The sequence below is a fragment of the Psittacula echo genome (assembly GCF_963264785.1).
Source record: "Psittacula echo genome assembly, chromosome: 5".
NCBI classification, from domain to species: domain Eukaryota; kingdom Metazoa; phylum Chordata; class Aves; order Psittaciformes; family Psittacidae; genus Psittacula; species Psittacula echo.
This window is the reverse complement of record NC_137739.1, coordinates 5,043,171-5,066,139: the sequence shown is the minus strand read 5'-3', so window position 1 is coordinate 5,066,139 and position 22,969 is coordinate 5,043,171. Positions and strand designations below refer to the sequence as shown.

Below are 22,969 nucleotides of genomic sequence, written 5' to 3'. Positions count from 1 at the left end.
TGCCATAACGCCTCCCGCTTTCTGCTTCCAGATAAATGGTTCGGCCGAGCCCCGCCTCAGCAGGCTGGGAAGAGGCGCCATTTTGGGCTCGACCACAGCGAAGAACGAAATAGGGGGAGCCACGGCTGCTGCGTGATGACTAGGAGCGGCAGATGCCTCTGGCTGAGAGAGGAGCGGGCTGAGAAGAGGACGGCAGCTACCTCGGAGCAGAGCGAGGAGAAGACGGCGGCGGTGGGCAGACTCTGAGGCTGGTCAAGGATTTAATTCTGCCACCTCCCCCTCCCGCTCTGTGCCTCTTGGTAGGCGCCGCCGCGCGGGGCCCGCTGGTCCTGGCGCACATGGCCGGGCGGTAGGAGCCGCCCCGCCCCTCCCCCGCTCCTTTCCCCGTCGCGCTGTAGCAGGGAGCGCGCGGCCGGCCGGGCCCCGCAGCGAGCCCCATGCAGGACACCGAGGAGAGCCCGGCCGCTGCCGTGCCCACCGCTGTGCAGGGGCCCGGCGGCGACACCGAGCACACGGACGGGCCGCCGCTGGCGGAGCCGCCGCCGCAGCAGCAGCAGCAGGAGGAGGAGGAAGGAGAGGGACGGGAAAAAGAAGGCGGCGAGTCTGAGGCGCCGCCGGGGCCCCTTGAGCCGCCGCCTCCCGCAGCCGAGGAGTCCTCCGCCGAGCCCGAGCAGCCGCCGCCTCAGCCGCCTTCGCCTCAGCCGCCGTCCGGCCGTGAAAGCCCCGAGAAGGCGGAGGCCCAGCCCGAGGCCGAGCCGCCGGCCGGGGCCGATCCTGAGGCCGAGCCGGCGGTGGAGGCCAAGACCGAGCCGCCGGCTGAAGCCAAGACCGAGGCCGAGCCCGGCGCGGCGCAGGAGAACGGAGAGGCCGCGCCTGGCATCCCGGCTGAGGCCGAGGACGAGATTTCCTTCAGCGACCCCGAGGACTTCGTGGACGACATCAGCGATGAAGGTGCGAGCCGGGCCGGCGGCGATAGGGCGGCCGGGAGCGGGATGGGTGGGAGGGGCCGCGGGGAGGAGGGAGAGCTCTGGCCGTGGGGCCTGGCCATGACCGCGGCGCAGGCCCCCGGGCCCGTCGGTGTGTGTGGGGCTGCGGGACGGGAGCCCGGTGTACGAGCGGTGCCTGCCCGTGCCACCCCTCTGCCGGGACGCGCTCTGCTCCCTTCGTCCCCCCTGGGCTGCCTGGCAGCTGCTCGTGGTGCTGGGTACGCGTGTTCGTCGCAGCAGTGCGTCCTGAATGAACCTTCTGGTTTATCTGTGCACCGTACTGTTGGTCTTAAATGTGCTGGTAAACTTCGAGTACTGGTCTGCGGGCTGCCCGCACAGAGTGGGATCACTGCCTTGTGTGTTTGCCGTTTGCCTCCGTTGGTTAAACTGGGCTGTAAAACCAGCAGTCTTCAGGTTTTGACCTGATGTTTACAAATTAGATTTCATCATTCTGTGTTTTCTATACATCCGGAGTGAAATCTGTAGATAAATAATATGGGTTTGAGAAGAGTTAGTGCGCAGGAAGACATGACGTAGGAACTTTGTGACGAGAAAGGTATGGAAACATTATTTCTGGCAGTTAAATTCGAACTGAGGCTCTTCTTGAAACGTATTGAATATTAACTGTCATAAAGTGTCATAAAAGCCATTGTGTAAGTGCAGAGACAGTCTGGGGAATACTTGATTCTGTCATACAGGAGCTAGAACTCTGTTTTAGTATCTTTCAATTAAATCTTTCTAGATGAATCATCTCCATTCTTGAATAGCAGAAGTGCTTGGCCTAGGTATACGTTGTTGTAGGGTCTGACCTTTGCGTACCCTATGTGTTGTAGGGTCCTATATTAAAGTATGAAAACTGGAGAAAAGTTTCTCAAAGCATGTGATTGTAAGTCAGTTCTTCAATTGGCTGTGGAACACAGGTGATCCTTGTGCCTTCTAGTGTTGAGCCCTGTGCTTACCTTAACAGAACTGCAGCAAAATACCTTCGATTAGGCAAGTGTTTGCTGTTCTCAATTTAGTCGTCTGTATGGCTCTTCGAACTTGCGCATGTGTTTCTTAAAGAGATGTTGGCAAAATTATCTGCAAGTATGTAGTTGTGTTGCTTTTGCCTGGTTAAGTGTTTGCTTGACACACTTGGTCTATGCCTGGGATTATTATGGTCAGTTCTGATTGTCTTCAGAAACTGCATGTATTTTCCATTTCAGCTATTTTGTTGTGAAGGATTATTTTGGTTAACTTCTCAGCTGTGTGAATAACACAGTGTTAGTGGCTGAATTAAGTTTAGTCACTCTTGTTGGTCTGGCTTTCTGTCTATGTTTAACTTCTTGAGCTTCCGTATTCCTTTCCCTTTATCCTGATGACTCCTGAAGGAGAAAAGGAGTCCATCACTGTCACTGAGCCAAGGTTATTTCAGTGTTTATGATAACATTCCATCTTCAGGAGCACCTTTGAGCTGGACCTGCTTTAGGATTGGACCATCAGGTTTCTTTCCACCAGAATGGTGGTGGCATGGAGGAACAGCTCATCCAAGTTCAAGCAGGAGAAGGGATGTGTCAGATGCACTTAGGTGCAATGAAGCTTTAGTTCAGATAATGATAGTGGTCCTTACAATTCTGCCAGCTGAAGATAGCTGTATACCCACCACACCCTGCTTCTCTTGTGGGTGGAATAAGACCTGGCTAAACCAGCTTCTTCCCTTTTGAAGATCCCTTTGTTCACAATCTCGAATTTAAGGTCGAGGAAGGGTGCAATGTAGACATTTGCCTTTAATCTGCTACAGTTTTGATTAAACACATGGTATTGCATTCTTGCACATGAATCTGAATATGCATTCCTTGGTTTGTCTGTAGGCCTACAAAGTCTTTTTGTGGGAAGTGGTTATGAAAAATGACTAATGGAGCCTAAAAATCACCCTTTTGTGTTTCCTTGTTTTCATCTTGTAGACTTGTGTGAAAGTACATGCTTTCATTTTATATGGGGGGAAAATCTAAGATAGAGGATTATAGGGTAAATAAGAAATCTGCATGTTATTTTACTGTAATATAGGATTTTTAAGCTACTCCTTTCAATCCTTACAATTTTTGTAGTTGTAGCAGATACTTGGCTGCATGTGTCCTAAATCCTAGGAAAGCAGTTCCTTACCCACAGGTTTAGTGTGTTATCAGCTACCTAAAGGATGGCTTATTCCTTGAAAGAGTATCTTGAGATCCAGTATATACTAGGAAATTAACTTGCAGCCCTTATCTTATCTTATTAGTTTTCATCATTCTGTGTTTTCTACACATCCAGAGTGAAATCTGTAGATAAATAGCATGTAAATAAATAGCATGTAAATAAATAGTATGTAAATAAATAGTATAAATTAACCCCTTACCACTAAAGAAGTGGTATTCTTTTCTAGATCTGTAACAGTTTGGGTCAGTTTTCCATGTTGCAGTAAGTAAAAAGTGAAAGGAGGAGGGAAAGGTGGTCCAAAATAACTTTAACTTAAACCACTTTGTACAGTAGAAAATACTGCCTGGAGAGATCCCTGATACACACTGCTGTACTTTTAAAAGAAGTCAGGATTTTCCGATATGTTCCATTTTCCTTCTACTTCTTTGCCTACCTATTTGTTCCAAATACTGCTCTTGAAGTTGTCATCACCTGTGATTGTTACTGGGACTGATGCCTCTATCTTCATGTCAAGGTTTTTGCTCAGCCCTTGTGATCTATATGGTTTTGTGCCATTATGATACTTGTTGTTAACTCTGGGGGTTTTAATTCACTTTTCCTGCACTTGACTTATTCTTGTCCCAGTTTTCAGTCTGCTGCTCCCCACTAAGGACTCTCTTCAGACTTGCTTCTTAATGTTAACTTCTGTCAAGTCCTCCTGCTCTTTGCTGTGTTTTATACCTTCACTGAGTATTTGACTTGCTCTGAATAACATGGTCTGAGCCATTTTGCAATAGTTGCTACAAGTTAGTAAATAGTTGCTATAATTGGGGAAGTTTATGGGTATAATCTGAGTGTGTGGAGTAAGTAAAATGACATAATATAGAGGATCATTCCTCTAACCCCCTCAGCTTTCTTTAGTTACTACCAGTAATAGTAGGTTTTCACAGTTTCTGGGTCTTTGTTTTTATTATACAAGTTAGCATCTTTTAACTTCTTATTTGTAGTTCCCGTATGCACATGGAGAGCATGTTTTTGAGTAATAAATACTACAAACAACAACATTCTGTGCGTACTACATAATCTTAGTGGCGATGGCATCTGTTTCTGCATAAACTTTTGAGAAGCATGTTGCCACAAATCAATGGAAATCTCCACATGTAATAACCTGTTGAAGCTTCAAGTTATAGAAAGCCAAGGGTTTGGGTCATTTGAAATGCAAAGCAATCATGTTTGTTTACTGCTTGAGATCTTTCCAGTGTTCTTTCTGGGAAGAATAACTTCTAGTATTTCAAACCAGCAAAATTCTATTAAAATGCCTTCAAAATATCAACACATCCAACACCCTTTTTCAGTTGTTCTCATGTTTTGAATGTTTCTCTGTGTGTATGCATACATGTGTATGGATTTTTTTTCTCTGGCTTGTGAATGCTGGATATAGTCTGACACCAAATTTTATCCTTGTATTCGAATTCAAAGCATAGTGGTATACGCTTATTTTCTGTCTGGTCTTGCAGTTTATAGTGGTTTTAACATGAGTTAAAGACTTACTGCAGATATGCATGTATATTTTTCCTGTTCATATGGCATGTGTGAAACTGCCATTCATTTCAGCACATTTGGCTTATTTGTTAGCAGAATGTCTATTCTGGTCCATTTAAGTAAACTGTGCTAAAAATGTCCATAAACCAGAAAAAATCTGCCACTTGTAACTGATGTTTTTTAGAATCCAATCATGCAATCACGTTAATAAGTTGCAGGGACATGACCAATTACACTGTGAAACAATCCGTTATCTAGACAAGCATTAAAGTGTATGTTTGAACAGGATATCTGGGGATAATGTGGGATTTTATTCCTGGAAAGTTTTAAAAATAACCTTAGATTAAAGTTATGTGAGGGTTTGTTTGGATAGCCTTGTCTTCAGTGCTTCTAGTTCGATCTGTTGAGAATTGAATCATGGATATAATTTTTCTGTGTCTTCTTGGGTCTACAGGTCAGTCTGTAGTTTGGGTAATGTTAATGTGAGAAGTGTGTTTAAATTTGTGTAGTACCAATGGGGTTTAGGTGGTGGATACAGAATAATCGAATAGAATTGACTTGAGGAATAGAGTAAAGCTAGATATGTCTGTCTAGAATTCTACAGAACATATGTCTAGAAACCTACTAGGTAAAACTTACGCAGTGGTGGTGTTGAAGCCTCTAACTTTATGTACAACATATAGGTGTACTTTGGACCTTTTAACTGTTTTTATCGCGGTGTGGCACATAAGCTATAACTGCAGTTACAGTCCTTCAGAACGTTCTTCTTATTGCGTATGGGAAACTTCAGTGGTATTGTAAGCAGTCCCTTCCTGGTAGTGTAGGGACTGAACCATCCCACTCTCAAAATTGGTAAGATGTCATAGGAAATGTGAGTTAGTACAGTTGAAGACTATCCAGAGTGTGAAGAAGTACGCGCTTGTCTTCACTTGCTGCATGCTTAAGGGTGGCTTTAAGTGTCATGCCTTAGACCTTCATTTTTGTGTTTAATTAAAGGTTTAGACAGAGTGTGAGTTCTTAAACGTAATTATAGTGATGCTAAGACACGCACAGCTTCTAGTGTAGCAGATAGTTCTGAATTATGCTAAAACTCCTGGCATTTGGGAGGGAGGTACGTGTTGCATTTCTTTCGGTTATCCAGTTATAATGTGAGCTTGGGTAGTAAATCTTGCAGTTGTCTGCTCTGTTGTCAGGTTGGAGGGCTTTGTGAGCCAGTTACAACTCCTGAAACAAGCTGATAGTGCAAGTGTTGACATCCTCAGTGTAAGGTATTGCTGTAAGGAGTTAGCTGCTTGAAGTTTGTTAAGAAACTGTGTGGTCGTGCCTCTTAGCAAGGAAGTGTTGGAGTTGGATGGGTATTCACTCCGGTTATTTCTCTGATGGAACATTCATTCACTACCAAGTTTCTTAAATGATTCTTGAAATTTCCTGAAATTTGAAGTCTTCCTATTCTCTTACTATCACTATTCTTTTTACCCTTCTGTCTTCCCACTTCGTGATGTAGACTGGTGCCTTAGTTTCTGGTATGCTTTTTCTTTGCAGAATTACTTGGTGACATACTGAAAGATCAGCCGCAGGAAGCAGATGGGATTGACTCAGTAATTGTCGTGGATAATGTTCCCCAGGTTGGACCAGACCGACTTGAGAAACTGAAGAATGTCATCCACAAAATATTTTCCAAGTTTGGTAAAATTATCAATGAATTTTATCCAGAAGCAGATGGGAAGACAAAAGGGTAAGTCGAGATAACTCCTACTGGGAACAGGATTGAAACACTGCCGTGACTTACCCTTGATTGTTAGCGTCAATACTTTGTGGCCAATTCTTATGGTAACCTCATAGTCCTGCTTATCACTTTCTTCTGCCTTAGTCTGTACAATCCTGACATCTAGTCTCAGTAAGCAACAGAAGTTCCAGAGAGAGCTGAGAAGCTTAATAGCTCATTAAGCTACAATGTGTGTGTGTAGATTAATTATGGAAACAGTTTTGATGGGTTTGGAAGGCACATTTCTGTGCAATACTAAATGGTATTTTTCTGTTCATTTTAGCTATGGCTAATAATAGATTCTAGCTGAAAACTTACTAGCAGTGGTGTACCGTTTATTGCAAAATGGGCTGTCAGTATTCTGTCTCTGGTTGCCAGTACTTATGCTTATGTTAGTGACTCCAACTTCCTTATGGTCAGTGAGCCCTTATGAAGATCCTTTTCCCCTTTGCCAGCTTCTGATCCCTGCTTATGGTTAATTGCAGCATCTGAAATTGAGAAGAAAGCTAACGAGAAGTGATCAAGCCAAAAGGGAAAGAAAGTTTTAGAGAGAGAAAGCAGGCCTAAATCAACCTGATCAATGCGAGGTTTTACTAAGTCTTGTTCCTCTGGTTGGTGTACTGTATATTCTGGAGTTTGGGAGGAATTTTAGGAAGCATAAGAAAGTGGGGTTTCTGGAGCAGATGTCTGGTTGGTTCTGTAAGTTCAGCTTGAGGAGCATGAGACGATTATGGTGAGAAGGAAGCTGAATTATATTCAGTGTAGTTGAAAGACAAGAGTGGTGCTTTGAGATGTCTATGACTGCAAGATTTACGCTTCCTAAACATGATCTGTCACTCAGCTGGAAAGAGCTGCACACCAAACCTGCCTGTTACTAGCTCACACTGTTGATCTGTGTTGCATTGAGCTTGAGTTTATTGCTTAGCCTAGCTCATTTACAAAAAGAGTATCAGTTTAATTCCAGTTGAGCCCTATATACAGCCTAAAAGTGTACATGTGCTTTTGCCAGAGTGGGGATTAATTGCTTTTGAACCCTAACTTGTTAGGGACAAGACAAAATAATTTTGTAGATGCTCCATACTGAGTTCTTGGTTCATCCCCATTGTTTGTTTTGTGTTTTATTTAATGTCTTTTTTTATATGAGCCTGTTACATAGCCAGTGATGGCTTCCTGCTGTCATCTTCCTTCATTGCAGATACATCTTCCTGGAGTACATGTCTCCATCTCATGCAGTGGATGCTGTGAAGAATGCAGATTCCTACAAACTGGATAAACAACACACTTTCAGAGTCAACCTGTTCACAGACTTTGATAAGTGAGTGCAGCTGTCGTGAGTATCTGTAGATTTGGGGATTCCAACCAGAAGTGCCTGCATGGAGGGTAACCAATGAAATTGCTCTTTCAGGTACATGACAATCAGTGATGAGTGGGAAATCCCTGAGAAACAGCCATTTAAAGATCTGGTAAGGATTTTTTGGGGGAAGTGGAAAGAATACTCAGCACAATATGAAACGATGACTTCATCACTAGAGCGTTCATATGAAAATAGAAATGATGCATCAGTAGTGTTATAAGTAACAGTATATTGTGATCATATGCTCCTGTTCCTTTCTTCTCACTGTCATGAAGGGACAATGAAGACCTTAGTGGTTCTGTTTTGTAGTTCCACATAGGGTAAAATGTAAAAGGAAACAACGATTTTTTGCACAAGTTGCTTAAAAATAGAGTTTTGAAAGCATCTTATGTTTCTAAATGGTGGAGGCAGACCTCTGTGTTTGTTACCACTACCACTAATAATCTTTTTGCTTCTGTTTGTCTTAGGGCAATCTCCGATACTGGTTGGAAGATCCTGATTGTAGGGATCAGTACAGTGTGATCTTTGAGTCAGGAGACCGGACCTCCATTTTTTGGAATGACATCAAGGAACCTGTGCAAATTGAGGACAGAGCAGTGAGTGTCCTGGAAGTGCTGTACATTGCAGATATACTGTCAATCTCATTCATTTTATGACATTTCAAAGATATTTTTTCCCTATTGCTGAAATCCTTTATCCTTCCTTTTGGTGAGGAATGGTGAAAATACATCCTTTAAAATTAGAGTTAGCTGTTTAGGTAAAACAAATGTAGAGCTAACTTGTTTGCGGTGGTGGTTGTTTTTTTCTTAACTGGTCTATGATGCCTATTAGTTTCCTTCATCTCTATATTGTAGGTGATTTAAAAAGACCTGAAAATGCAAAGTCAGAGTCTGAGGAGTATTATTCATTAAAGCTGAGTATGTGCTTACGTATGCTGCTTCTGATCCTTTTTTGCTGACCACAGAGCTGCTAAAGAGGAATAGCTGGTTTGGTAGTAGCACATAAGAGAGAGTCAGTGTGCCTGTCTGCTGCAGACAGTGACCCAGAAGCATTTTCTGTAGTAACTATTATGTGTTACAGTAGAAAGATGTTGACTCTGGGATGATGAGTAATTCACTCATCACCATGGTCATTGGCCATGGTCTGTGTTGCTGAAACCTCTCAACTTAGCTGAAGGTCAAGTGTATTGTTAAGAAATTGGAAATACTGACCTTACTTCTGAGAAAAGGATGTTCTTACCAGGGCTGAAAGACAGCAAGTAAACCCAAGCCTGTTTAGGTGGCTTAAATTGTTACTATACAAAGTTGTCACTCTACCTGGAAAATGTTTTTGGTGATCGGTAAGTTGAAAAGGTCTCAATTGACACTTTTCAACCTGAAAATAAGTATTGTGAATTATGTGGGTGAAATGACACTCCACAACTAGTCCAGGGTGTCACTGATCAGGAGATCTTCACTTAGTAAACAGATTTGCAAAGTGTGAAGCTACAAGCCACGCATTCATTCTTTCCCTTTAGGAATGCAGCATGAAATTAAACCTTTGTGTACCCTTTCTTTTTAAATCCAGAGGTGGACGGAAACCTATGTACGTTGGTCTCCGAAGGGCACTTACTTAGCTACCTTCCATCAGAGAGGCATCGCACTTTGGGGTGGAGAGAAGTTCAAGCAGATTCAAAGGTTTAGTCACCAGGGAGTGCAGCTCATTGACTTCTCGCCTTGTGAAAGGTATGGAGTATGACATTGGTTTGGGCTAAGGGATCAAAAGCATGAAGTACACATGTTGCTGCTGCTGTGCTTTCAAATCTCATGTGGTTGGGGTTTTCCGTTGTCCTTTGTCTTTGGAAGTACAGCTTTCCATGCACAATTCCTTCTTGGAATGAGTGAAGCTCTGCCTGACTTCTGACTTCAGGAAAGATACTTAACATATAATTGAATAATTGGTCTATAAAACTGAGCTGACACGTTTCCTCAGAGATACTATTATCCCAAGGGAGAAGGCCATGTTTTCCCTCTTTTGATGGGATGTCTGTAATGTTAGATTTCTGGTTCTCTTGAGAAGATTCAGTTGAGTAGCATCCTCTTTATCTTTGGTACTGACATGAATTCCTTATGTTTTCTGTAATGGTAAAGAGCTGTTTAGAGAAGGCTAAAATAATTTCAGGTCTGAGATGTGTCTTGTTTTGCTCGTTTTCAAGCAGCATTTGGAAGCCGTTAGGTTTTATGTCTTAATGCATTAGAGAGTATTTATATTTCAGTGGAGAAGTCTTAACATGCTTATGGTTCAGGTTGGCTGAGGTCAATGGATTTATATTCTTTCCGAAACCAATCATGTTCTTGTGGCAAAGCTATATAGTAGGTAACAGTATTTAGTGAGTTCCTGTTCTTGTAACATCACTATGGGAAGATTTGCACATAAATCTAGAGTCTTCTCAGCCAGAGGGATGCCAGGGAAATACTGTATCTTGGAAGTGTTCTTACCCTTTATCATGCTGTTCTTACTGCAGAAAATCTCATTAAAGAAACTGCTGTTTGAAAGTACATTGTATGTAAATATTATTTGAATGAAAGGATGCTTGTATTGGCATATTAGATGAAGTTTTGACAGTGAAATTGTTTCTTTTGTAGGTATTTAGTGACCTTCAGCCCTTTGATGGACACACAGGATGACCCTCAGGCTATTATCATCTGGGACATTCTAACTGGGCAGAAGAAGCGAGGATTCCACTGTGAAAACTCAGCCCACTGGCCTATTTTTAAGTAGGTTGAGAAACAGAATGAGAGAACTAAGCCCAAACTTCATGTAATAAAGAGGCAGTTCCTATTTAATATTCCTTTTCCTTTTTATTTGCTTAGATGGAGTCATGATGGTAAATTCTTTGCTCGAATGACTTCAGACACTCTCAGCATTTATGAAACACCTGTAAGTTCTGGCTTTTTTTTTTTGCTGTGTCTGTCTTTCTCATGGTATATATTTTAAAGGATACATAGAATCATAGAATAGTTCGGGTTGGAAAGTGCCTTAAGATCATCTAGTTCCAACCCCCTTAACATGGGGGTTTTACATTGTAAAATAATACACTCCAGAGCTGGGCTTAAAAAGGGAGAAATTCATTTGCTCTTGTCTTCTTTCCTGGGTGAAAAACTTCAGCTGAGTCTGACAGCAAATTTCACATGTCTAGAATGACTAGACAGATCAATATACTATTTATAAGAGTCAGTAGGATCAAGTTTGTGATGCCTCAGAGCTCTAAGTAGAAGGTGAGTGCCAAAAATGCACCGTAAATTGCAGCCTAATCTAGTCTGGTTTACATTTTCATCACAATTCAGGCTTCTGCACTCATTAATCTGTACAGCAGATTTTATTGATTTGTAATTGTGGAATACGTATGATCATAATAAAAGTGATACCGGATTTCTGAAAGCTGTACACAATTTCCTAGTTTATGTGCCCTAATGAGTAGAAGGTGCATGTGTAATTAGAAGAATATTACTAACTTTGAAATTCACACCTTTCTCTTTTAGTCTATGGGTTTGTTGGACAAAAAAAGCTTGAAAATCAATGGGATAAGGTAAGTCTATTCCTTTGTAAAGATAACAGTTGTAACTAAAGAGAGCAGTTATGTCTGGGGCTTTATAGTGAGAGGAATCTAGAAATCTGGTCTCATACACTAAGGTGGTCAAATCAGACAAATTGGCAAAAAGGAATGGAAAACACTCCATTTATTCTTGTCCATAGTTGACAGCTTGTGTGCTTTGAAATCTTCTTTGTATTACTGCTTAATCCAGGGTCTATCTGGGAAGTCCTATTCCTTGTCTATAAAACCAAACTGGAATGCAGTTTGTTAGGGAATATCTCCTTAACAAGATTTGTATGCTGGTTTGAAACAGTGTGCTGTATCCTACCTGTTGGCAAGGAGTTGGTTTGATTTTGTGCATGTCTGTGTGATGGACAGGGACTTCTTTGAGAGCTTTTGAGGTACCTCTCTGTAAAGCAACAAGAAAATTGGGTGTAGCCAGGAGCAAGGATATTGTCTCCTGTGTAATTTAATAGGAGGTTTTTTTATTGCTCGTTGGTTTGATCAGCGTGTTTCTTAGATCTTTGGCTGTTACACTGGGTGTAACCCCTACTCTAATTGAAATGTACTGGGTTTGATAACATTGATTATAGAGCAAGTTTAAACAGCAGTTTAAACATCTGTTTTGCTGTGATATGTGTAAGGTTGTTAAATTGGTCTCAGTTGCTTGTCTTTATCTGTCTCTATTATTAAGATTTTACATTTGCCTGCAGTACAATGATGAAAATGGTCTCTGCTTGTAGCATCTCTAATTAAAAATTAATCCCAGTGTATTTTTGACTTTCTTCCTGTAGAGACTTCTCATGGTCTCCAGGTGGTAACATAATTGCTTTCTGGGTGCCTGAGGACAAAGACATCCCAGCAAGAGTGACTTTGATGCAGCTGCCTTCTAGACAAGAAATTCGTGTGCGAAATCTCTTCAATGTCGTAGATTGTAAACTACACTGGCAGAAGAATGGGGATTACCTGTGTGTGAAGGTAGACAGGACTCCCAAAGGCACCCAGGTACGTGGATTCTGATTATATTAATGACATTTAGTTCTCTCTCATGCTGACACCTATTGTCTTTCAATACAGACAGTGTAATTTCTAGGATGTCAAAGCTATTTTTCACTTTTCCATGTGAATTTGAGGCACGTGGAGAGCAAAGTCTGTCGTGTTTACATCCAAGGCTTGCTTTGACTTCAGGGACATTGTGGACTTGGGTGAGAGCTGCAGGCTTCACCTCTTGTTCTACTCACTGTTAAGCAGATGCTGAACAACCCTTAGGTTGTGCTGCACGGTGCACCATATGTTTATCTGTCTTAATTAAATTTCATAACAGTCTGGAAAGAAACAAATGCTTTTGTACCGTTACTTTTTATCAGGCAGGAAAAGACAGAATGTGTTTGGTAATGAGGCATACTTTATTTATCTGCTCCCATTAAAGAAACAAATCTTATCTTTCATCCTGTGTCCTGACAGGCTAATTGTGTAGTTGTCTTTCTGTGCCTACCAGTACAGCTATTTGCTCTACTGCTTCTGTGCTGGATAATGAGCTGATCTTGGTCTTTACAGGGAGTAGTGACCAACTTTGAAATATTCAGAATGAGAGAGAAACAGGTGCCAGTGGATGTGGTGGAAATGAAAGGTAATGCAAGTGTTTCTTTACTCTTCATCTTTATAGATGCTTGTTTGGTTCTTAGAAGTAGCTGTCAACACGTGACAGAACTGGGAAGATAATACTTTTGCTAGTGTAGTATTAATGTTAGAGGGCATCTCCATCTCATGTAGAGATGAGAAATCAAAATGTTTGTTCCTATTCATGCTTGTAACTGAAAATCTATTAAAGATCATAGGGCTGATGTTATGAGTGTATTTTATAGAAGATACGAGACTTTGGGGAGCTATTGTTTGTCTGAATCACTTACCATGACTCCCTACCTTTGCTTTAACAACGTGTGCTTTAACAGGCTTTGCCACATAGACTGTCTTTTAACTGATGGGTTTCCTTTTTTCAGCATCATTGATTTTCTTTGATAACTGCTTGAAATCAAAGCTTTGCATTGTCTTTTGACAGAGTTTTGGATTGGTTTTTTTTGTTACAGAAAGCATCATAGCCTTTGCTTGGGAACCAAATGGAAGCAAGTTTGCTGTGTTGCATGGAGAAACTCCACGAATTTCAGTTTCCTTTTACCATGTTAAAAACAATGGGAAAATAGAACTCATAAGTAAGTGACTGAAAAACAAGTGAAAAATACAGTTACTAGGCATTTTGCATGGCAGTAGATACAGTAAAGTCAAAACTGTGCCTGGTTTTGGGTAGAATAGCAGTATATGCTCTGCCTGACGTTGTATTGTAGAGATTTAACTTCTCGGTGACAGCTAAACTGTTTTGACTCTGAATCAGTCCAGTGTCTGGGAATAAAAGGCCTATAAGGCGGAATGATTTTGTGGCTTTGGGAAACTGATGTGAGGTGATAGTACAGACTTGGCTCACTTCAGATAAAATTTATTCCCAGGTTGTATGCTGGGGTCTTCTGATCTCTCTTGCTACCTTTGAGCATCTTGGTGCTACTGGGTTTTGCCTGTAGAAGTGCAGAGCTAAGGGCTGTTGTTAGGACTTGCTTGTAGAGCTCAGAAATGTCTTTTGAGGACCAGATGGAGTTGACTGCTTGTAAGCAAAGTGATTCTATCAGGTTGAGATCTGAATTTGTTTCTTTCCAGAAACGTTTGACAAACAGCAGGCAAACACGATATTCTGGAGTCCTCAAGGGCAATTTGTAGTGTTGGCTGGCCTCAGAAGGTGAGTATTGCACAAGTTACTGAACACCACATTCATTTGAAGGAGGGAAAAGACTAGAGTAATTCACAAAGGAATGTTTGGTATCTCCAGGCATGTTGCATTACTGTGTAATCCTGATAGAGCTTTGCAAAAGCAAAGGAAAAGAAGAAACGCAAAGTCATGATGTGGTTTAGTCCTTTATCTTTTACATGCTATTTTTGCCACACCAAATGAAGAATGCTTTTTTCAACAAAAAGTGGATGTTTAGAAACACTTTTCAGCTGTTTAAGTTGAATACTGACTCAACTAATCCAGTTTGCACCACACACGTGGTTCTTACAACGCGTTTGTTGTCATAGCCTTGTGGCTCCTCATGGGCAATACCTCTTAATGACAAAGCTGTTTTGTAAAAGAGCTATTAAGAAAGTTTCACATCAGAGTAAGTGAAAACTAATTTTATTAAGCATTTGAGTGGTATTTGCCTTTACATGCTTTCAGATAAGTGCTGTTCATCATCTTGTCTTTACTACTTAAGTATGTCTAACTATACGATTGTTAAACTTTGGCTGTTAACTTGCCTATAGTATGTTTTCACTGTCACTTTAACAGCAGAAGTAAAATGGGTTCAGGGTCACTGAACACAGACACAAAAGTGTCATTCTTGGGGTTTTGTTTTTATTCATCACATGCTTTCCAGCCACAGAGTCTGGTATGAGCCTGTCTCTTGGTTGCTCTGAAAACTCATCTTTGTAGTGAGGAGGTGTAAAGATGCAGCTTGTGATATGCTTTTAAAAACCAGGCTATACTAGTATGTAAAACAGTCTGCCTTATTTTGTCTTTGCAGCATGAATGGTGCCTTAGCGTTTGTTGATACATCTGACTGCACCATGATGAATATAGCTGAACACTATACAGCTTCAGATGTGGAATGGGATCCTACAGGCAGATACATTGTGACTTCTGTGTCTTGGTGGAGCCATAAGGTACTAATGCTTTCCTGTGAGGTGTATTCGTTTTTCCTTTCTCTTCCGGAGTTATTGGAAAGGGCTGTTGGTTAGGAAAAGAAAATGGGCAACTCTCAGTCATCCTGTGACTTAAAACCTGCACCACGGTTTTAGACATGAACTTCTAAACATCAGTATTTAGGCCGTTGGCTTCACCGGTTGTCCAAAATAAGTTCTGGAAGGGCAGTTCATGAGTCTAAACTGAATGTCCTTTATCATTATGTTTTTAGTGGTTTAAAACTTGATCTCCTTGTGGTCCACACAGAGCAGCAGGATTTATTGCACCTGTATTACTTTTGCATGGTTTCAGCCACTGCTCTGTAATCCTCTCCTGTACAAGTATAGACTTCGAGACTTAAGAATGTGGTAGAAGGGCTGGCTTAGTTTCAAACTGGTGTGATCCTCCTGAGAGTAACTTCTTGCAAAGCTTTAATGGAACAATATTTTGCAGAGGAATTTGACTTGTGCAAGGAAGGCACTTACAAAAAGAGCACTGTTTCTCTTCACTAATGGCACTTATTTTATAAGAGAGACCCTTAAGACATGGAGTGAGGGCTACAGTGTGAAGTTATAGCTTATCTTACCCGAGATGGTGCACTGCTCTTCCAGGTGGACAATGCATATTGGTTATGGACATTCCAAGGCCGTCTGCTCCAGAAAAACAACAAAGACAGGTTCTGTCAGCTGCTGTGGAGACCACGACCAGCTACCTTGCTCAGTGAGGATCAGATAAAGGTAGTGTCTTCCAGTGACTCTGCTGACATTGATTTGGTGTACGAATAGACCTGTTGTACTCTCTTCTTGAGGATGGGGCTTGAGCGGTTATAAAGTTAACTGCCTTTATAAAGTTAAAACTGCCTTTTTGCCTTGAATTTGTGAAAAACCATTGCTGTAGGGGACCTCACTTCTAAGAATGATGGTAAATATTAACTGGTCTTTAAGATCAGAATGGAAATGACTACAGCTTGTTCTTACAGGTAGGGTGCAGTCAAAGGGTATAAAGAACAAAACTGAATTTAGACTTCACTGATTGCATGTGTACAGAAGCATTTGCAGGATCTGTAAGTCAGAACAAACAAAATGATAGTGAAGGAAAATTGCCTCAAATGGTGCTTTTAAGAAATGCATAGCCTGCTTAGGCCTATTGAAGGAGCTCTTACAGAATATGATTGCTGCTCTGATATCCTGGTTGAAATAAAATTCCCTGTTTTACAGCAAATAAAGAAGGACTTGAAGAAATACTCCAAGATATTTGAGCAGAAGGATCGCCTGAGCCAGTCCAAAGCTTCAAAGGCAAGACACTTTTGGAATATAATAATGTAGATGCAACTCTTGTAACCTGTCCTTAGTTATTTTGTAATGGTAACATGCAAGTTAAATTTCTTCCATAACAAACACTTGTGTTCATTTGAATCCAGATGGTTAGAGTTAGCTCCAATAGGGAAGATGCAACCAAGCTGTCAGGTTAAACAGTAATGAATCTGGTGAGGCACTGGTGTTGCCTCATTAAGCAAAGGTGGTAAAATTTGGGGTTCTTAGCGAGTTGCTGCATTTGGGAGTCTTTAAATTAAGAAAAGCTCTTTAAAAAAGAACGACTTCACCAAAGATGCTTTTTGATTACATGAGTGAAAGATCTTTTTCCTTTTAAGTTAGTGGAAAGTATGTTCATGGGAAAGCTTGACTTGCTAACAAATGCCTTGCTTGTGGATTTGGTTTATTGGGGAGGTTTAATGACCTCTTCCTGCCTCTTTAGGAACTAGTGGAAAGGAGACGTACAATGATGGAAGAGTTCAGAAAGTACCGCAAGATGGCACAGAAATTGTACATGGAGCAGAGGAATGAGCGTTTAGAGCTTCGAGGAGGTAAGCCACACATAGTACTTGTGAAGTCATGCTGCTTCTTACCAAGTAACTACCCTGTCCTGGGGATTCATCCACTTCTCTCCTTCCATTTCCTGCCAAAGCTAATCCCCTGTTCTCTGAGGGTTATTTATACTTTTTATCCTAAGTCACAATAGGATTTATTCCACCATGCACACCCCCTCCACAGGAGAAAGTTCAAATGTTGTTGACTGCCAGATATGGTATCTGTGGTTTACCTCACATCTTCATGCTTCAAGGCAAGCAAGGAGACTTTGGTGTTGCATTAATCAGAGAACTCGCAGAAGCCCCGTGGTGGCGGGCAGTAACACCTTGGTTGTCATTTAATGAATTTACCATGTATGATTTAAAGCCCCAAATCTCTCTTTTCACTGCTGTTTTAAGGACTGTTTCTGCCACGAGCATCAAATCTTTCGATTGCTGCCTTGTTGGGTGTGTTCAGTGTTGCTGTTTTCTCCATTGCAGGGGTAGACACAGATGAGCTGGACAGCAATGTCGATGACTGGGAGGAGGAGACTGTTGAATTTTTTATCAATGAAGAAATTATTACCCTTGCAGAACCAGAGTAATTAATTAAACTGTGGTAAGATGACAAACCCCTCCGTCTGCTGTTGCTATAGATGCAATCATTTACTTGAGAAAGTTAGGTCTATCTGTTGCATGAGTGAACGTGTTGCTCTTTGAGTTGATTTATGTGTTCTCTGTAGAGAGGACAAAAGTGTCTGAAGAAGTAATTGCAGATTTATGAGTTGTGATGAGCAGAACTCTGTGTATATCCTGTCTTGCCAGAGTGATCAAACCACAGCGGAGTCAGGGTCAACTTCGAGGCTCAGCGTGCTGCAGACTCCAGGTTCTGTCAATAGGGGGAATGAGTAGCATGAGAGAGAAATTGTGCCTTTTGGATGAATTGCATGTTAGTTCAAAATGGACAGAGTTTAAGTACTGTACCGAAGAGGGTACAAGAAGTTGACTGGGCTGATAGAATCTGGAGATGTTTAAACATCCACATGAACTCTGCTGTTGTTTTCTAGGAATGTTGGGTAGAACTCGGGAAGTAGCAGATTCTTGTGTGCAGCTGCATGTTGCTGAAATCTTACTTAATCCAGTGCTTTTCCCCACAGCCTTTTTGTCAATTCATATTATGTATTTCTGTGTTTTAAAATAGAGGCTACTTTCAGGCCCTGTTATAGGAAATGTCCCTTAGGGAGCTTGAGTTTGTTGGATTGAGAAGATAAAAAAGTTATTTTAATAGTGAAGGTACTCACATAAGCCTTAAAAGCTGGAATGTGTTCCTGCTCTGTCATGTTTAGTACTTCATTTAAGGAAGGGAAGACTGGAAGTATACCTTTGACAGCTGCAAGTCAGCCTATAGCTCTTTAATCTCCAGATACCTAAGGAGTTCAAGTAAAACATAAACAGTTTTACCTCTTGGGTTTATGGAAAAATATGTAGCCTTGGTACCTGTGAATACATTTTGATCAGGCTTATCTGTGTCCCGTACATCGGAGATCCTTTTATGGAAGGAAAAGGGTAAAAACATCAGTTTAAGAACAAGTGAAACACATGTAGCCTTTCACCAAGTAGCCTCTCTGATGAGGTTGAGCTGTTTGTATAGAAGCACAGTAACTAACTTGCCTCTCTTTTCCCTTTCTGCAGCACCACCAGATCTTGTGCTGAAAAGAAGTTTGTTCATTTTCAGAAAGCCTACGTCAACTCTGGAGTTTGTAATCCATATTCTTGCACTCTGGAAGGGTGAATGCACCAGATTTTCTCCATTCTGACACATTGTAGTGCCTTTAAGTCTTGCTGCCTGCTGCAGTGAGACACTGGGAAGGCGCTGCTTTAAATTCGATTATTTTTTTAGGGGGTTTATTTTTGCTTTTTCTTTTTTAACTCCACAACTACCAGTATTTACTTCCTGACTCCCCGTGCAGTACTTGCCAACTGGTAGCGTTTTGGCTATTGCCAGTGAGGTGAGATTCACCGGTGCACCTCTTAAACGCACGATGTTTCTGTTTCAGGACTCTTTCTATGTCCCGAGTGCATGGACAAGCGTTCCTTTTGTTTGGGGAAAAGTCAACAGAACCATATTTCGTATGATGTGTCTTAGTGTGCTGAAGCAGCACTACAGTGGGCTATACCCTCCTCCTTTCAGATTGTGAAAGGATGTCTCCCTCAAAGAGCTGAATATGGAAATAAAAGCAGACCTATACTAAAACCAGGCTGGCTACGTGTTGTTTGTAGGGAATCTTTCCCTGAGCGCTGACAGTCAGGCATGCCTGCAGTAATAAGAGTGGTTTTTATCTTGTCTATATGCTTCATTTGGAACTTTTTAATCTTAATTTCCTCATGGCTCCTCTGGATTTGTTGTGGTTTGGTTTTTACAGTGATGGTACAGCTCATTCGTCTGACAAGTTGGCCTATTAGTGGAGCAACAAGGAAATGAGTGGATTTCTTAAACCATTTGCAAACTGATCCTAGCCTCAGGAATGACTGGATTAGTCTGTCTTATTAATGAATAGTGCAAAATATCTGAGAAGTGCTTTGTATGCACATGCCTTATTCTTCGTGTTACAGTACCTAGTCTCATTTCTAAAGCCTCTGTGCTCAGAGGGGAAAAGTGTACTTATAGCAACTTCTCTGTATTTATGAGTAGAAGTTCTTTACTGGGTATTGTTGGAGCTGTGAGAGGTTGGTGTGCTGCTTGCCTTTTGAGAGGCAGAGGAGAGTGAGGATGCTCCTGCCTCCTCTCGTGGGCTGGCCAGTGAAATTGCCCAGTGTGAGCACTCTGTACTGTCTGTTTCTAAACCCTGAGCTCACTGACACAGCAGTGTCTGACAGATCTGAAGCAGAAAGCACCCTTTGGGCAAAGGGTCCCCCCTATTTAACCGGAGGCAGCGAAGGGACAGTAATGTCTTGAGTACTCGCTCTTCTTTGTCCTTAGGTGAACATGCTGTTACAGCAGACCCACAACCCCCTCAATTAACTCCCATGTTCTCTTCAGCAGGAAGACTCTTCAAAATGATTATTCCATAGTGATGGTATTGGCTTAATTTCAGTGGTTCACTCTTAAACCAGTGGGTGGTTTTGTTTCCAGAAGTCTGTATTAGCTTCCATTCTCCTTTGTTGAAATGTGTTCGTTCATAGTCCATATATACAGATATTATAGATGATTAAAACTTTTTCTACAGCATTTACTAAGCTCATCTCTCAACTGGACTGGAGAAAAATACTTCCTTCCTTGTAAAACAGTGCAGAAGAGCTTTGGGCATTTCAGAGTTCTCCAGTAAGGGCTTGAACTTCTAGAGCAGGAATCATTTTAATTATCCTTTAGCAGTAAAGAGCTGATTTCTCACCATTTTCTAAGTTACAAGTTGAGTTAAAAGTTGTTGGGTTTTTTTCTCCTGTCTCCATGCAATGAGATTTTAATGGGCTGATGTGATTTATTCTTGGTTATTTTCAAAGGAAAGCAATATAATGCCAATGTTAAGTGTATTGAGTTCCAAGGTGCTTCTCTGAAGCTGCTGTAGGAGCTTTGGAAGCTGACAAGTGTTGTCCTGACCAGGGGTAAATGTCTCTTCTCATCTGTAACACTGGTATTTCTGACTCTGCTCCCTTCAATTACTGTGTGTTTTCTGTAATGTTCCCTACTTCAAATGCTTTTTGGAAATCACATGCTACTGAAAGTGCTTTATGGGTATGTATTTGGTAAAATAGTCTTACTTGGTATATCTCAGAGTAACACCAGGACTTGTAGAGTGGAGGAGGAGGGGTCTCACTGGATTGAATCTGTGTTGCTGTGTGTAGCTTCGAGCCCTCAGTGCCTCTGGATTTCAGCCTGTGGCCCCTACAAGGGCTCTGAAGGATGGTCAGAACAGATGGGGGTTTGTAGGTACTGTATAGAGAGATGTATAAGCGGGGGGAAAGACTTCCAGCAGCAGTTGTACTTCCACTGAATGCCTTTAAGGGTTAAGAATTCGGGCAAGGGGAGGGAGGGAAACAAGCATTAAGTGGGATAGGATGTCACTGTGTGTGTAAAGTATTGTCTGAAGTATTTTAAATGATTGTTCTTAAACAGCAAGATTACTTGGAACAGTTCCTATAATCCTGGACTAGTTTTCACTTTCACAATCTATTTGAATTTGTAATAAACATTCTCATGACCTTTTATAACCATCTCCAGTCCTTCATGCAGACTTCACAGAGCGAGTTCTGTTCTCTCGCTAGACTAAGTTTTAACTCCTTAAATTCTAATGTTTTTTAATAAAGCCTTACTGTCACTTTTATGAGCTTTGACTCGTTTACTGTCAATAAATAATGAAAATAAAAAGTGATCTTGTTGTGTTTTGTTTTAATAGGTTGTAAAGAATGGACTGACAGTACAAATGATTGCCTTCCTGAATGTAGGAGCCAGGAAATGCTGTTCTGTGTGAGGTGACAATACAGTGGAAGCTTACACTTGGCTCAGGGAGGGAGCAAACTGTTTCCTGCACTGATTGTCACTTCTTTTGCAGGACTGGAGGAGCCACGGTGCTTGTTGTTCAGCTTTTGGTGGAGCTGTGGGCCCCTGTACCTGGTTGTGTTGTGTGTTTGATCCTAAGGGATGTGGAACTGCTGAAAGGATGCTCCAAGGGCTGGAGCACCTCTGCTATGGACACAGGCTGAGAGAGCTGGGCTTCTTCAGAAGAGAAGGCTCCGGGTATCAGTCTTCTAATACCTGAAGGAGCGGACAAAAAGTCTGGAGAGGAGCATTTAACAAGGGCCTGTAGGGACAGGACAAGGGGCAATGGTTTTAAACTTAACAGAGGGGAGACTGAGATGAGAGATAAGGAAGAAATCCTTCCCTGTGAGGGTGCTGAGGCACTGGCATAGGGTGCCAAGAGAAGCTGTGGCTGCCCCATCCCTGGCAGTGTTCAAGGCCAGGTTGGACAGGGCTTGGAGCAACCTGGTCTAGTGGAAGGTGTCCCTGCCTGTGTCAGAGGGTTGGAACTGGATGAGCTTTAAGGTCCCTTCCAACCCAAACCAGTCTATGAATCTGGCATCCTAGAGGGCAGAAAGTGAAGGCTGTGTCATGAAGGTGGACTTGCACATAAAGGATTTGAGCTTGCAAGTGGGTCATTTTGCTTATCCTGACCTCTTTCACCATGTAGTGGTAGCACACTGCTTCCTGCAGCCCCCAGCATTTCTGCCCTGGGGCTCAGCATTTCACTGTAGCCTCTCCTGCTGCTGTCCCTGTAGCCATCTCCCACCAGGAGATGCCTTTGCCTTCGCTGGGGTGATCCCTGCTGCCTCTGAACCTTTCTGTCTCCTGCCTGTGCAGCCCTGGGCAAACCACCCAGCCCTGAGCTGGTCCCATCTCACAGCTCGGCTGTGATGGAGCAGCAGCTCATGGTGAGTCCACTTAGGGGAGGACAAGGAGACCCAGCTGGGTTGCACCCCAGCCCTGGCATCCTTCCTGTTGTGTTTTTTCTGGTGCTCCTGGGCTCTGTGTCCCTGTCAAAGGCAGGGGGGAAAAAGCCCAGATTTGCTCTCTCTGTGCAAAACTCTACATGATTTAAAGCAGAACTTGGGTATAAGTATCCTGCACAGGAGAAATATGTATAGTGGTGGAGGTGAACGGGGTAACCCTGCAGTTGGGGTGGTCAGTTCTCTTCAGACAGTGATTTTCAGTGTGTGCATCTGAGGGATGTGCTCATAAGGAGCTGGGATTATAGTCCTTGGCATTGCTGCAGGACCTCAGCATCTCTGTGTTGATCAGAGTGCTTTGAAAATGTAATCCTTTCCCAAGTTTCAACCTTTCAACCCTGTGGCTCTCCATTAAACTCATAATGTGCTGAAACATGACTGGGGCAGATTGAGAAACCTCTGCTCAAAGTGGGATTGCTTTAAAATAAAGTCAATAATGCCTAGAATACCTTGCATTCCTCTCTAATGCAAGGAAAAGCC

At 42.1% G+C, this 22,969-nt stretch overlaps 1 protein-coding gene across 2 annotated transcripts; it reads left to right on the top strand.

The window, feature by feature from the left end:
- The first annotated feature begins 384 nt into the window (after window positions 1-384).
- EIF3B (eukaryotic translation initiation factor 3 subunit B) lies at window positions 385-20,981 on the top strand. 2 transcript variants are annotated; one of them, XM_080618495.1, is made up of 19 exons: window positions 385-951; window positions 6,225-6,417; window positions 7,643-7,762; window positions 7,853-7,910; window positions 8,269-8,397; window positions 9,368-9,525; window positions 10,426-10,557; window positions 10,654-10,720; window positions 11,323-11,369; window positions 12,170-12,380; window positions 12,933-13,005; window positions 13,463-13,585; window positions 14,082-14,160; window positions 14,984-15,122; window positions 15,753-15,878; window positions 16,359-16,436; window positions 16,897-17,005; window positions 17,489-17,603; window positions 18,680-20,981. In XM_080618495.1, exons 1-18 carry the CDS (start codon window positions 438-440, stop codon window positions 17,590-17,592), a joined length of 2,460 nt encoding a protein of 819 aa, XP_080474621.1. In that variant the 5' UTR covers window positions 385-437; the 3' UTR covers window positions 17,593-17,603; window positions 18,680-20,981. The 2 variants fall into 2 exon arrangements, with proteins under 2 accessions (XP_080474621.1, XP_080474620.1); XM_080618494.1 differs by having other exon boundaries at window positions 17,489-17,606; window positions 18,680-20,979.
- Window positions 20,982-22,969: the final 1,988 nt, after the last annotated feature.